Source organism: Hypomesus nipponensis, chromosome 14, assembly GCF_054491055.1.
Source record: "Hypomesus nipponensis isolate SF chromosome 14, ASM5449105v1, whole genome shotgun sequence".
NCBI lineage: Eukaryota > Metazoa > Chordata > Actinopteri > Osmeriformes > Osmeridae > Hypomesus > Hypomesus nipponensis.
The window spans coordinates 21,056,257-21,070,377 of NC_140374.1; the positions used below are offsets into that span (position 1 = coordinate 21,056,257).

General features: G+C 48.2%; 2 protein-coding genes across 2 annotated transcripts; both read left to right on the forward strand.

The window, feature by feature from the left end:
• Positions 1–112: 112 nt before the first annotated feature.
• LOC146259149 (cingulin-like protein 1) lies at positions 113–8,564 on the forward strand. Its single transcript, XM_084671524.1, has 18 exons — positions 113–1,226; positions 1,307–1,401; positions 1,704–1,809; positions 1,903–1,998; positions 2,126–2,274; positions 2,390–2,531; positions 2,645–2,857; positions 2,931–3,137; positions 3,252–3,356; positions 3,569–3,721; positions 3,962–4,132; positions 4,444–4,596; positions 5,149–5,238; positions 5,954–6,037; positions 6,169–6,293; positions 6,626–6,734; positions 6,859–7,022; positions 7,903–8,564. Exons 1-18 carry the CDS (start codon positions 120–122, stop codon positions 7,979–7,981), a joined length of 3,348 nt encoding a protein of 1,115 aa, XP_084527650.1. The 5' UTR covers positions 113–119; the 3' UTR covers positions 7,982–8,564.
• A 105-nt stretch (positions 8,565–8,669) lies between these two features.
• LOC146259150 (aquaporin-9-like) lies at positions 8,670–12,948 on the forward strand. The gene is made up of 6 exons (XM_084671525.1): positions 8,670–8,874; positions 9,048–9,174; positions 10,233–10,370; positions 10,686–10,804; positions 11,257–11,474; positions 11,899–12,948. Exons 1-6 carry the CDS (start codon positions 8,773–8,775, stop codon positions 12,098–12,100), a joined length of 906 nt encoding a protein of 301 aa, XP_084527651.1. The 5' UTR covers positions 8,670–8,772; the 3' UTR covers positions 12,101–12,948.
• Positions 12,949–14,121: the final 1,173 nt, after the last annotated feature.

Below are 14,121 nucleotides of genomic sequence, written 5' to 3' on the forward strand. Positions count from 1 at the left end.
CAATGCTTACATCATGTCTACGAAATGCATGTGTTTGTTGACCAGCTGTGAGTTTAGGGAGCTCAGGAGTTTCCCTGGAGTCTGCCCCCCCCCCCCCCCGCCCCCCGCCCCCTGCACTGATGGAGTCCCCCAGGGGGAGTGGCTTGCCTCAGAGGGACTACAAGCAGCATAGCCCTCGAGGCAGTCTTCAGAGTGACAGCGCAGGCCAGTTTGGGGTCAGAGTCCAAGTCCAAGGAATCAAAGGTCATCCATATGTGGTCGTGAACAACGGTGGCAAAGATCCCTGCTGGTCTGGCAGCCAGGAGTGTCTCGGGGATGTTTCTGTCGTGGGCCTCCAGTCTGAGAATGGCCTTGCCATGGTCAGGGGGTCCCCACGGGGCAGTCCCTCGTGGGATAGAAGAGCAGCTCTTCATCAGGGTCAGTATGGCTCTCAGGGAGAGTTCCCAAGATCTCCGACTGGGTTTCACTATCTGAGGTATCCTGAGTTACTCCGCCCGTACGACCCTGATAACAGCTTCCGAGTCCCTTCTCCCACTCATATGGGACATTCAAACACCTTCCCCAAGTTTAGAGATTCCCAGGCAGCTCTGCCCAAAGCCAGGATCCCACTACCAGCTGAGGGCTCAGTGGAAGCCCAGAGCCAGCCTGAGAGCCAGGCCCGGAACCAGGCCCAGAGCCAGGCCCGGAGCCAGGCCCGGAGTCAGGCCCAGAGCCAGGCCCAGAGCCAGGCCTTTACCCCATGCAGGGCTCCCAAAGACCAGGCCGAGGCCAGCCGGATGTCCCCCAGCTCTCTGGAGCCTGATCCCGTCCCCTCAGTGGGGAGGTTGATAGACCAGTTTGACAGGCCCCAGAGGAGGGGCCGCTGTGGCCGCAGAGGCAGGATCGACCCAGAGGACCAGAGGAGATCACGCAGTGTGGACAGCAGCCAGCCGTCCAACACCTCCAGCCTGTCTGCCATCAGGGGGGAGACCCCAGGGGGATCCAGTGTCCCCGGCTCTCCCAGGGCTGTCCCCGGGTCTCCCAGGGCAAGGTTCTTTGTTGGAGAGGTGCCGCCACTGGCACAGAGAAGAGGAGGCAGCCAGTCCACCACGCTGCTTTACAGAGGACAGGAAGACAAGGAGCAACCTTCTCCCAGAGCAGTTAAAGTGCTGTACCGAGGGGACAAAGCCTCCCAGTCCACCTGCACCAACTCCACTGATGAATCCACGGAGGAGAGAGACACGCAGGTAAAACAGACCGTGTACTGCGCCAGTCAGTGGAACACACAGCTGGGTACTTGGTAAACACTGTGCTGTGCACTCATCAGGTTACTCCAGATCTGCTGAAAGGGTGGCAGGAGCTTCTTCCAGAACCGAACGCGGAAACCACCAAACAGATACTGTACACTTACCTCAAGGATGGGTAGGTATTAGAAATAAATGTATCATCATTTGTTTCATATTTAGTTTACCTAGGGATCTGAAAACGTTCACCTTTTTCCACGTGTCTTGACACTAGTTTTCATCCATGACATCCATAAGGAATTGCTGTTTTAGCTGTGTGATATGACTTACTTCCACAGCTTCCCAATGATCCCCAATATATTAAACCAACATGAAACCACAAGGGGATGCATCATTGCATGATAAATGCCATTGTAGATTACATATCTATATTTAATCTCGATGATGCCCTTTAATCTACAGATTGTTGTTGTGTTTCAGGACTACTGACAATGATTCCACCACTCAAAAGAAGGTCAACTTAGTTTTTGACAGAATTGGCCAGCTGAAGTGGAAGACTGCAGAGAAAGTGGAGGCGGAGAACAAAGTAAGAGTTGAGATGAGCCTCATCGACCTGTACTGGGAGGTTTGTGTCTGTTGTGTTTGTTTCTAGGGTATTTGTTTGTTCCGTATCTTGTAGGACTTTGCTGCGGAGGCCAAGGCACTTCAGGAGAAAGGCGAAGCTCTGGAGAGACAAGTGTCAGAGTTGAAGAAACAACTGGAAGATGAAACACTGGTAAACCGCTGCAGTTTAGGGAGAAGAGAAGCAGAAACATGTCGCTCATCCTCCTCGACGTGGTGTCTCCAGGAGAGGGCTCCGTCACAAAAAATAACACGATTTTATGTCCACATATGCGATGCAGAATGAGAAGAGTCTAGCAGAAGAGTGTATGAAGGCCAAGGAGAACGTGAAGGGCTTGCAGGAGGAACTGGAGACGAGGCAGCATGAGCTGTCTAAACTCAGGGACCAACTGGCTGAAATGGAGACCGAACTTCAGACAACCAAACAAGAGTGAGTACAGGATTGTAACCTACTTCTGTTCTGGAGTAAAAACACTCAGTTCATACAGACTGGCACATTTGGGGGTCCATCTGCTGATTGATATCCCCTTGTGTGTGTCTGCCAGGCTTGTGCAGTTGAAGGCAGAGAGAGAGAAATCCAGGATGGAGATGAAGGACCTCCAGCAGCAGCTGTCTGAGATGCACGACGAGCTGGACCAAGCCAAGACGTCCGAGGCCGACAGGATCCAGGACGAAGTTCTTCTGAAGGTTAAACGGGTTTACTCATCAAAACACGCCTGTACCGTTCGCAGTGGGTTCGGACCCCTATTTTTACCACTGATCGACCGGGTTTGTTATTTCTTTGATATGTCTTTTGGTAGGACATGGCCCAGCTGCGTGTGGAGTTTCAGGAGGTGCTGCAGGTGCAGGAGGAGCAGGAGGAGGTGCTACGCTGGAGAGAGAGGGAGCTGACCGCCCTCAAGGGGGCTCTGAAGGAGGAGGTGGAAACACATGACAAGGACATGGTTTCTCTGAGGGAGGAGTATGAAAAAGAATTCCAGGAGCTCCGACTGCTCGTGGAGAAAGTCAAAGAGGTAACCATAGCAGGCCAGACATCTCACTCCCATAACGACAAGCGAAGAGGCTAATTTAGCTTGTCCTTCTCAGAGTAACTGTCTGCTGGGCCGGGAGAAGGCTCGGGTGGTGGAGGAGAGCGGAGCAGCCCAAGAGCAGGTGATGGAGCTGACCCAGGAGAGGGAGCAGCTGAGAGGACAGGTGCAAGACCTGGAGAGGGAGGTGGACCACCTCAATCACATGATCCAGGAGTCCAGAACCCTGGAGAACCAGCTGGAAGAAAGGTCCAACCAGCTGAGGGTGAGATGGAGGGTGATGGAGGCCATCGTAGAAGGCTTGGCATGTGAAAATGTTGTTCAATGGTGCAAGACGGGTGCTTCTAATAGAGGAGGCTCTTTCTTTGTCCTTCCGCAGAAAGAGAAACAGCATGTTGAGGAAACGTTGATGCAAGTGAGGGAAAAGGAGGAGGAGCTATGTCAGGCTAACCACGCCCTGGCCGTGCGGCTTGAGTACATCCAGGTAAGACCAGGGTTGTGGAGCATAGACAGTCCTCTCTCTCTTCCCACATTTCCTATGCTTAATCACTGTCCCAATAAAGCAGAAATTCCTTAAATTCATCTTCATGGGTTTCTATAGAGGTTTGGGAATTGATCAGCCTCATTGATCAGCCTCATTGAACACATCTTCAAATGTGCGTTCCCTTTCTGTCCCTCATCCTCATTCATGGTCAGAGTGAGTTTACCCAACTCAACCATGAACACAGAGACATGAAAGAGAAGCTGAAGGAGGAGAGGAGACAGACGGAGGATCTGAGGAGGAGGCAGAGCGGTCTGGAGGAGGAGAGACAGCTGCAGGACAGATGTGTGGAACAGCTGCAGAAGCAGGTTAGTGGAATGAAGGAGGGAAGGGCAGGAGGAGGTGAGGGTGGGTGGAGAGGGAACCAGAGCCAGGTCACCCAAGGGCAAACATTTCTTTCAGGATGAAGGTGTGGTTGGATGATCTAGTATTGACGCATGGCCCCTTATGGCTTCTCTTAAATTCCTGATGATGATAACACCAGACAGCAAACATACTTTAGTTTTTTCCCCACCCTTTTCTACCCTCTGTGATGTGTGTCTGGTCAGATGAGTGACCTAGTAGGGGAGTGTGAGACGTCCACAGACAGGCTGCAGGCCCAGATCGATGAGGCCAGGGAGACGAGCTGCAGGGAGCTGGCAGCGCTGCAGAAACAGCTGCAGGAAAAGGGAGTGGAACTGGAGAAATCCCGACAGTCTGCCAACAAACTGCAGGAAGAGGTGTGGTCGCCGTTCTCCCTCTTTAGTACACGTTCCGCCCTATGTTATGATTAGCAGGGAAACTGTTTCAGCGTAAAATGGTTTAAAAAAAAAAGAAGTTTTGTTTTAATATAATTTTATGAGACGATGAGGTATTTGTTTTAATGCCGTTTGTGAGTCCCTAACAGGAAATGGATCAAAATATATTTGTTTTTAATTCAAAATGAGGTAGTAATGTCTCACTGAATTCAAAGTTTTATTTGATTGACTTGGGATTGGTAAATGAGAGATATTTGTTGTCAATGTGGACAATCCTTCGTGTGTGTGTCCAGCTGTCTACCCTGGAGGAGGACCTGAAGCGGTGTAGGAGGGATCGGGACACGGCCCAGGAGACGAGCAGACAGATGGGCCGGAGGGTGGAGGAGGTGGAGGAGAGGGCCACAACTGACCAGGAGGACCAGGCCAAACAGGTCAAGATCCTGGAGGTATGAACTGTGTGCACAACTACCAGTCACCAAATACATCCAAGATCAGGAAGAATGACATATTTTCCAATGGATGCCATTCAGTGTGTCTGTTAATCACAGATCTGACATTTACAAACATCTCCTACACACCCTGGGGAGTCAGTCATTTTTCAGATTCGGTTCATTGTAGAATCGTTCCATTTCTCAGGCCGTTTACCTTTTACCTCTGTTTCTACCTGCATGCACTGAATGTTATCAGGGTACCAGAAAGAGTAGTGGTTGCAGAATCTCAATGACACCTTAGTGTTGTTTGCATTGCTGATGACAAAACACCAGACAGGGACAATGGTTGACTCTTGCAAGGTCACAGGGAAGAGGGTGGGTCAGATTGCAGCTGACTAGAGTTGACAGACCTGTGTGTGTGTGTGTACTCAAATATCAGACTTTTCTCATCAAACGTGCCACTTCTACCATGTTCCCAAATATTGCTGTCTTCAGTCAAATCAATAATAGGAGTAGTGGGAGATCCATGCAGTACATTAGATTGTGTGTGTCGTGTTTCCTGTCCAGGGGAGGATCTCCCAGCTGGAAGAGGACCTGAGTGAGGAACGCAGCAGCGCAGACCTCCTGAGGAACAGAGTGGACAAGGGCAAAGAGCAGGCTGGTTTAGATCCCTCGCACACAAACCACATCATCTTTAGCTTTTTATTTGACTTTTTTTTTTCTTCACTCACCGCCATGTAGGCGTGTCCTTCAGCCTCAGGGAATGAACCTTGAATTTCCTGGTAAACAGTAGGTCTGCAGCGCTCCCCTGTCCCCTCGCAAGCTGAGAGCAGCTGATTGAGCTGCAGATTGTGAAACTCAGGAAGGAATTTTGTTTCTAGTCTGAGCACTCTCCCATAACCCCCCTCTTCACCGCCCCACCCAACCCCCTCCTCTTCACCGCCCCACCCAACCCCCTCCTCTTCACCGCCCCCCCAACCCCCTTTCTCAGACGGATTGTGTATGTGAAATGCTGAATGCTTCTCTGAGATGTGTCCGTGTTCTCTATGCAGCTTGCTGGTAAAGTAGGCCAGCGTGTATGCTAGCAGATTGTTGCTAATTGCCACACAATATTACATTGTTTTGGCTACCCTAAATAGACAAAAAACAAGCAGACTATTCTGGGCAGCTATTCAGACTCTAACCACCTCAGCTCATCCAGTTCAGAAGAGAGTCTGGATTCTGCCCACAGTCAGACTGGGGAAGTTAGACACCATTTCGTCTGTCCAGTTAACCTCACCACTTGAACAATGCTTTTCGTAACATCACTCTGTTGTAAACCTGACAGGGGTGTCCGATTGTCTCCTGACTGGTTGTTGCTTTTCTGTCACAGCTGGAGAAGATGAGGGGTGAGTTTCTGCAGGAGAGAGCAGCGAGACAGGATCTGGAGTGTAATAAGATTACCCTGGAGAGACAGGTGCAGTGCTGTTAACACCTGCTGGCCACAACAGAAACGTGATTCATTTCCTGTTTTTACCAAAGCCCGTTTCCTGTTTCCACCAAGCCTGTTTTCCATAGCGACTGCGATGTGTTCTCCCGCCTCCGCAGAATAAAGACCTGAAGGGCCGAGTCTCTTACCTGGAGGGTTCCCAGAAGGCCAGCCAGGACGGCCTGGTCTCTAAGCTGGTGGCCCGTGTCCAGGAGCTGGAGGAGAAGCTGCAGGTGGAGGAGAGGTGAAGCCACTGCACATAAATAAGTCTTCAGCGCACTTAAAAAACATGCAGAAAGCACCTATGAGGCAGTGTGATGAACTACGGTAATGCATGTTGGTTGTGTGAGATAAGTCGATAGTAAAAGTAGTTAACTGTCTCCTCGGATTGCTTGTTAGCATGTCATACTGTCCTCTTTTCACCCTCCCTGGTGTTCACTTGTGTTCATTTGAAGACAAGGTTTGTAAGTGAGAGGGTTATTTTCTGGTGCGGCCCCGTCGAGACCGCTTTGTAATGCAGGGATCGTGCTAGCGCCCGCCTGAGCGCATGTGTTCTCCGTCTGCACGTATCATCAGAGACAACAGTAACCTGCAACAGGCCAACCGCAAACTGGAGCGCAAGGTAAAGGAGATGATGATGCAGATGGAGGACGAACACCTGTCTGTGCAGACTCAGAAGGACCAGGTGAGGCTGCGTTCCAACACCTAGCTGCAAATACCCAGGGTCAACCGGTGCTGCGAAGACACTTGATTGGGGCTTGGATGGGACGAGTCCTCGCTGGCTCACCTGGGTGTCCTCTCCTGTGCAGCTCTGCCAGAGGCTGAAGACCGCCAAGAGGCAGATGGATGAGGCGGAGGAGGAGATTGAGCGGTTGGAACACGCCAAAAAGAAGCTGCAGAGAGACCTGGACGAGCAGGCAGAGAGCAGTGAGGAGCTGCAGAGCCAGCTCTACGCTCTGCGCAACGAGATGCGGTGATCCCCCTGTCTGTCTGTCTGTGTGTCTGTCTGTGTCTGTCTGTCTGTCTGTCTGTCTGTCTGTGTGTCTGTCTGTGTGTCTGTGTGTCTGTCTGTCTGTGTCTGTCTGTCTGTCTGTGTGTCTGTCTGTGTGTCTGTGTGTATGTCTGTGTGTCTGTCTGTGTGTCTGTCTGTTTGTCTGTCTGTGTGTCTGTGTGTATGTCTGTGTGTCTGTCTGTGTGTCTGTGTGTCTGTCTGTGTGTCTGTCTGTGTGTCTGTCTGTCTGTGTCTGTCTGTGTGTCTGTGTGTCTGTCTGTGTGTCTGTCTGTCTGTGTCTGTCTGTGTGTCTGTCTGTGTCTGTCTGTGTGTCTGTCTGTCTGTGTCTGTCTGTCTGTGTCTGTCTGTCTGTCTGTGTGTCTGTCTGTGTGTCTGTCTGTCTGTGTCTGTCTGTGTGTCTGTCTGTCTGTGTCTGTCTGTCTGTCTGTGTGTCTGTCTGTGTGTCTGTGTTTGTCTGTGTGTCTGTCTGTGTGTGTGTCTGTTTGTCTGTCTGTGTGTCTGTGTGTCTGTCTGTCTGTGTTTGTGTCTGTCTGTGTGTCTGTCTGTGTGTCTGTCTGTTTGTCTGTCTGTGTGTCTGTGTGTCTGTGTGTCTGTGTCTGTCTGTGTGTGTGTGTGTGTGTGTGTCTGTGTGTCTGTCTGTTTGTCTGTCTGTGTGTCTGTGTGTCTGTGTGTCTGTGTCTGTCTGTGTGTGTGTCTTTCTGTCTCTCTTTGTGTCTGTCTGTGTGTGTGTGTCTGTCCGTTCGTCTGTGTTAATGCCAGATGATTAACGATTAATCTTACGATTATACTTATTACCGCTTGGCTCTTAAAGACAACAAATGTTACAATCTTACTCCACTAGGCGGAAGGCGAAATCGGCCCCGTTGATGATGATAGTGGAAGATCGCACGGACGATGTGGATGACTGCGTCTCTGATTGAATAAAGCACCTTCAACGACTGGAAAGATGAGCAGCAGTTATTCTGTCTTAGGTGGGAGGAGCCAGCCTGTACAGCCTCTGGACAACGCTCACTCACTGACGTTTGAGCCTCTGAGCCTGTTTCTTGTTGTGAATTCTTAATGTTTTGCTTAGAGTGGCCTCTAGTGGGCATTTCTAAACTGCATTTCTAAATGGTATTTCTAAACACCTATTGACGTACCTCCAGAGGAACCAGTGAGGAGTGGATCAAATGGAGCAACGTTGACAACAGGCTGAAACACAATAAGCCTGTCGTATTTAAAAAAATGTGATCGTTTAAAATACGTACTTAATCATGATGGGATGTATTTAACTTCAGTCTGTAGAGTGAAGTGGACATGCTGAAAAATAATAGTTTAAAGGCCCTAAACCTCTAATCCAACTATGACTTTGTTTGCCTTTTGTAGGAATGTCCTGTTCCATACTGTTTGTATGTATGACTGCACTTTTCATAGAGTATCTGCAAAGCAGAATACTGCACTGTTGACAGGAACGCATCTCATAACTGTAAAACTACCAAAATTAAAATGTATTTTTCAAATTGACACATGCAGTACTGTACCCTTGGGCCTCCAATCCATGGCTCCATGGATGTGCACTGTGAGGGTGGTGAACACAAACAACCAGGTCGATGGTGTGTGTTGAATGGGTGTCTAGTGGGGGGTGGGGGTGGGGGGGGTCTGGTGAACTCCAGAGGTTTCCGAGTGTGTTAATCAACTGTCAGTCCTGGCTGCAGAGTTAGCACAGAAGCACATGGAGATAAAACACAAGAGAACGATGAGGCAACATTGTGCTCTTAAGCATGGGATACTCAAGGAGTTCCTGGCTGAATTTCTTGGGACTTTCGTCCTGGTTGTGAGTAAAGCTTGATGTTTGAACTGACTTTTATTTTGACATGTTGACGTTTTTTGTTGTTGCCATTGCTTCTCAACGCTGATCCAGTGGGTGTTGTGGTCTCTTTCCTGTCAATTTAAATTAAAATGTATTCGTGTTTATGTGTTCGTTGTCTCGCTCCGTCTGTGTGTTAGCTGTTTGGCTGCGGCTCTGTGGCCCAGTCTGTCCTGAGTCGCAATGCCTTGGGGGAGCCTCTCACCATCCACATCGGCTTCTCTGTTGGACTGATGATGGCAGTATATGTGGCAGGTGGAGTGTCAGGTAAATCAAAATATTAGCTTCATCACAAATATCTCAGGTTGGGGCTCTTCAGAATTGTCAACTCTGTACCAACTCTGTCCCATTTGAAGTGTTTGATGTCGTAGACGGCTTGCTTTCAGCTTTTATAGAGTAGCTTCATTGTGATTTCCTTGCTGAGTAGATGAAAATAAGTTTAACGTAATCAATTAAACTTTGTAGTTTTGGTGGAGACCAAATCAAACAGAGCAGCTAATTTGTAGTTGTGTGTTCAGAGAGCGTGGCATAAAAGCTTGCATGTGCAATATTATGTAATGAATGGATTGATATTAATTGGAGCTGGCAAAGATCAATTCCCCTCGACCCGGAGTATTGGCATTCAGTTAAATCAATGGGAGATGACATCTTTATTTCAAGGATTGTGCTGTGCTTTTCAACACTTTCTATGGTTTTATTATCTGTGATAGATACAATCCATACTGTATACACAGTTTATATGTCATTAAAATGACTTAATAAGTCAAGCGGACTAAGTGTGTTGCCAGGGTAATAGAGTAAAGTTTTCTTATTACTTTAGAATAAGCTGTTTACTGCCATGTGCGACCTTTAGTTCAGTCATACTTATACTCGAGTCAGGGAGAACGTGCCATACGTCATCCAGATCCAATGGATGAGAGCTAACCATTGATTTTTCATCCCCGGCACATTTGAAGTGTTGGCTTCATTGAGGTCATCCATAACCCCAGGCTCTAAACGCCCTGTAAGCTCCATCGATCTTCCCCATGTCCATCTTTCTATGACAGCATCCAGCCCCAACGCCCCTCACAGGAAACTGTTGACAAACACACGCAGAACGAAACTCTGACTTTTCGAAAGGGCTGTTTCTTGTTTTACGTTAACTCACAGTTCCTTATCTCATCGAACTCAGTGACATTCTCGTGACACGTTTATAACAGAAGCCTGAAGCGCCGGCTTGCTGTTTCCCACTGCTGGCTCTTGTAGCTCCGCCCGCCCGCCCGCCCAATTTGTCCGGTTTCCCCACCCGACCTTCCTCTCACTGTCTGCTCTGCCCTCCGTCCCAGGGGCGCACGTGAACCCTGCCGTGTCCCTCGCCATGGTCATCCTGGGCAAGCTCAAGTTCTGGAAGTTTCCCCTTTATGTGATCGCTCAGTTCCTGGGTGCTTTTGCTGGGGCAGCAGCAGTCTTTGGACTGTACTATGGTGAGGTTTCTGTTTATAGCTAACTTACCCCGATTTACTCCCCAATGTGCCCCATGGAGCAGATGGCACAATAAACCATTACAGCACAATAGGCAAGTTTGAAGCCACAGGACATGTTTAAAGATTTTGGGACACATCGGGTCAATTAAGTTAATTCATCACTCTTTGTAGATGACTTTCATCCCATTTTACTTTCGAATATATGTATTTATTTGTGTCGAGCATTAATTGAGCATCTATTTGACTGTGAAGATGAACAACAATGACCGATGCTCAAGCAACTGAACTGCTTCTGTCAAACTGTCACCTGTGCAGATGCCTTTATGGAGTACACTAACGGCATCCTGTCAGTGACCGGGATCAATGCCACGGCTCACATCTTTGCCTCCTACCCTTCCAGGCACCTGTCAGTCCTGGGTGGCTTCATAGACCAGGTATGGCAGGATCGGGGACAGATGACCCCTGTGTTGTTCCAGTCCCGTCATTAAATAACCCCATTTTCTTTTCCTGGGAAATGTGGTTAATGCAAATTGATTGTCCTACTTTCCCCCAGAGCGCCTGTCTCATTAGCTGAGTTTTGGGTGTAATGACCCTTTTTCGGACTCTCTGGATGTTCAGTTCTACACTTAGCCCCATTTTTGGTTGTTCCGGATCCTTCAAAAACAAACAAGTGCTATGTAGTGTGGATCCAGATCAGTGAGTGTTAAAACCACGTCATTGGCTCCCTCGACCTGAATCCTATGACTAAACTAAATAGGCGTTTTCTAAAATGGACAAAACTGCCGAAAGCAGTTTAAAAGTGAAGTTTCGAAACGCACACAATGCCTTTTTCCACAGATCTTCAGGCAGGTTTTGAATGAGACCGTTTTGTGTTGTTTTACCTCAGGTGGTGGGTACAGGGATGCTGGTGATGTGCATCCTGGCCATCATCGATGGGAAAAACATCGGAGCCCCCAGAGGAATGGAGACCCTGGCCATCGGCCTGATCATCATGGCCATCGGGGTGTCCATGGGCCTGAACTGTGGCTACCCTCTGAACCCGGCCCGGGACCTTGGGCCCAGGCTGTTCACTGCGGTGGCCGGATGGGGCATGGACGTCTTCAGGTGACGTTCTGGTTATTCCCGCTCTCTCACCTAGTGGACGAGCTGCCTCAGCTCAGTTCGCTCCCCTGCTTGCTATAGAGGGTTTTCCATTGACATTTGCTAAGAAAAAAAAAAAAAACACATGTTGAAATCGATTCATGTGTTATATAACCCCACATGCATTCATTCCATGCAGTCAATGCTGACACATGATCCAGTGTCAGCCACTGACACCTGCTTGTAGTGTGCTATGGTGGGCCTAGGTCCACTCTATTGAATTATAGTGAACGTCTATGGTTGTTGGCTGCCCTTGTCAAAACCAAACAGCCATGTAAAACTAAAGAAATCGAGTAAAATACACGGAATTCATGGAATTTGCTGATGTATTTAGAAAACAAACATCATTTGTTAATTTGTGTGTGTGCGCATGTCCTTGTGTATGCAGCACTGCAGACAACTGGTGGTGGATTCCTGTGGCTGGGCCCATGGCCGGGGGCGTGGCAGGGGCTCTCGTCTACTTCCTGTTCATCGAGCTGCACCACACACTGCCCGAGAAGCCCCACGAGGAGGAAGAGGAGGAGGATGACGAGGAAGAGGACGAAGACAGCAGTCTCAAGGACAAATACGAGATGATCACCATGAGCTAAAGACCTCTACCTCCAAGGACTAACATAGTGTCTGGTTCAGCAAATGTCAATCAGGAGAAGAATGTCCAACCCCCTCCCATTTAGGGACAGGCTTGCTCTCTCACTGTTGTCATGGAGCAACCCTGGTGTAGATAGACAGCCATTAGTTATGCCTGTCAGCAGTGCAAGGCTGTCTCTGCCCTCTGGTGGCAACAAATATTATGACCGTCTTGAGAGTGATACTACAAGGTGCGTTGATTTACAAGATTCCTGATCTCCGAACTGTATTATAAGTATACAAAGGCACTTATTGGTTTATAGTGATGTGCTGTTAAGCGTATGGCAGTAGTATCTGTAACACAACGGAAATAACATTCATGTAACATTCATGTCTTGACAACAACAATTCTTGTTCTTAGTTTTCCTTCTGTATGTGTAAAGCTCTGTACATTTTACCTTGTCCTTTGTCATTTCAAATTTAAACGTTATATTTCTGACCAGATGTTTCTGATATGTGGACCTCACCTCATCTGTTCCTCCTTGTTGGAGAAAGACTGGTTCTACTGCATGAGATGTGTTGCCTTCAGTGTAGGCTTAGATTAAAATACGTACTCAAACACATTTCAAACAAATGTATCATTTTCAGACACATACTTTACATAAGACATTCACACTTACAGTTTGAGTTACATTTATTTTTGACGTATTGCTGAAAGATTTGATTACAACCTTCCTAGATATCGGTTAACGTACTCATTGTTTTACATCATGTGGTTTTGTTCTTTTGTAAATGTCTTGCATCATTGCCAAACACATTGTCTGTCTTATAGTTAAATCATTTAAATGTAAGGATTTTTTCAGATTCCTGTTTGTGTCGAAGATTATGATTCATAATAAAGCGTGTGTGTCTTGTATGTTCAAACATTTTTTACATTCTCACAGTCCACCTGTCCTCCAGTCTTCAAACTGACACTGTTCAGTGGGATGTTTACACAGTGTAATCTTCATCATAGTAACCAGGGGCAAACACACAATGTTTGTGGGTGGGTTTCATGTTGCTTAGTAGCATCTTTCCGCCACTGCCCTTGAACAGGCAGCAAACCGACACACAACACTTCTGTTTGGGAGTGCGATGAGAATAAGCAGAAGAAAATGTTAATGTTTTAACAACAAACCTTCACATCTGGTAAGTTTGTGGTATTGCTTAGGATCCTACCTGAGTCATGACCATGGGCATGTCACTCTAAATAATGGTTTTACTCTAAACTAAATCTAGAATTATAGATAATAGATTATTCTGGGATGTTTGGCTTTAACTTCAGGATCACATATAGAGATGTTGAAAAACAGAGACTTGGAAGGACAGAGGGTGTTCAGACCCAGCCTGCTCTTCATAAAACACTGTTCCACTACAAGAGAGCTTTCCTACTGGCCAGTAAGGACTCATGCCTCCAGAAACAGTACTGCTGTCTGTTCAACCTGGGGGCTGGGTACATAGGCGTCGGCAAAACAAAGAAAGGCCTAAAGTGCCTTTTGAGATGCATGAAAGTACAGAAGCAGTCAGGCCGGGTGGACGATGGAGACCTTTACCTCAACATCGGTCTGGCGTACGAGGGACTGCAAAGACTGGACAAGGCCCTGCCTTTCCTTCAGCAGGCAGTGAGAAGCTTCAAGCCCAACAGTCCCAGCAGCCTGGGTGATTCTCTGATCAAACTATCCTACTGTTGGGTCTCCCTGGGGGAAAGGGCCGTCGCAGGTGGGTCCTTTGCCCAGGCTGCCAAGGCTTACAGGCGAGCTGGCAGGAGGGAAGACGCAGCCATGGCTCTTCAGGAAGCGGCCAAACACACCATACTGAGCAGTGAGGCGTCTGACAGATGTGTGATGCAGCTTCTGCAGGGCTGCCTGCAGGACTGCAGGGACGGGGGCTGCAATGTCAAGCTGAGAGGTAACGGTTTCAGATAACGCACTCACCTCTCTCATTCCGAGATTATACCAGTAGGTTCATACCCACTACAATGACTGTGAAGAGGGCAGTAACTGCA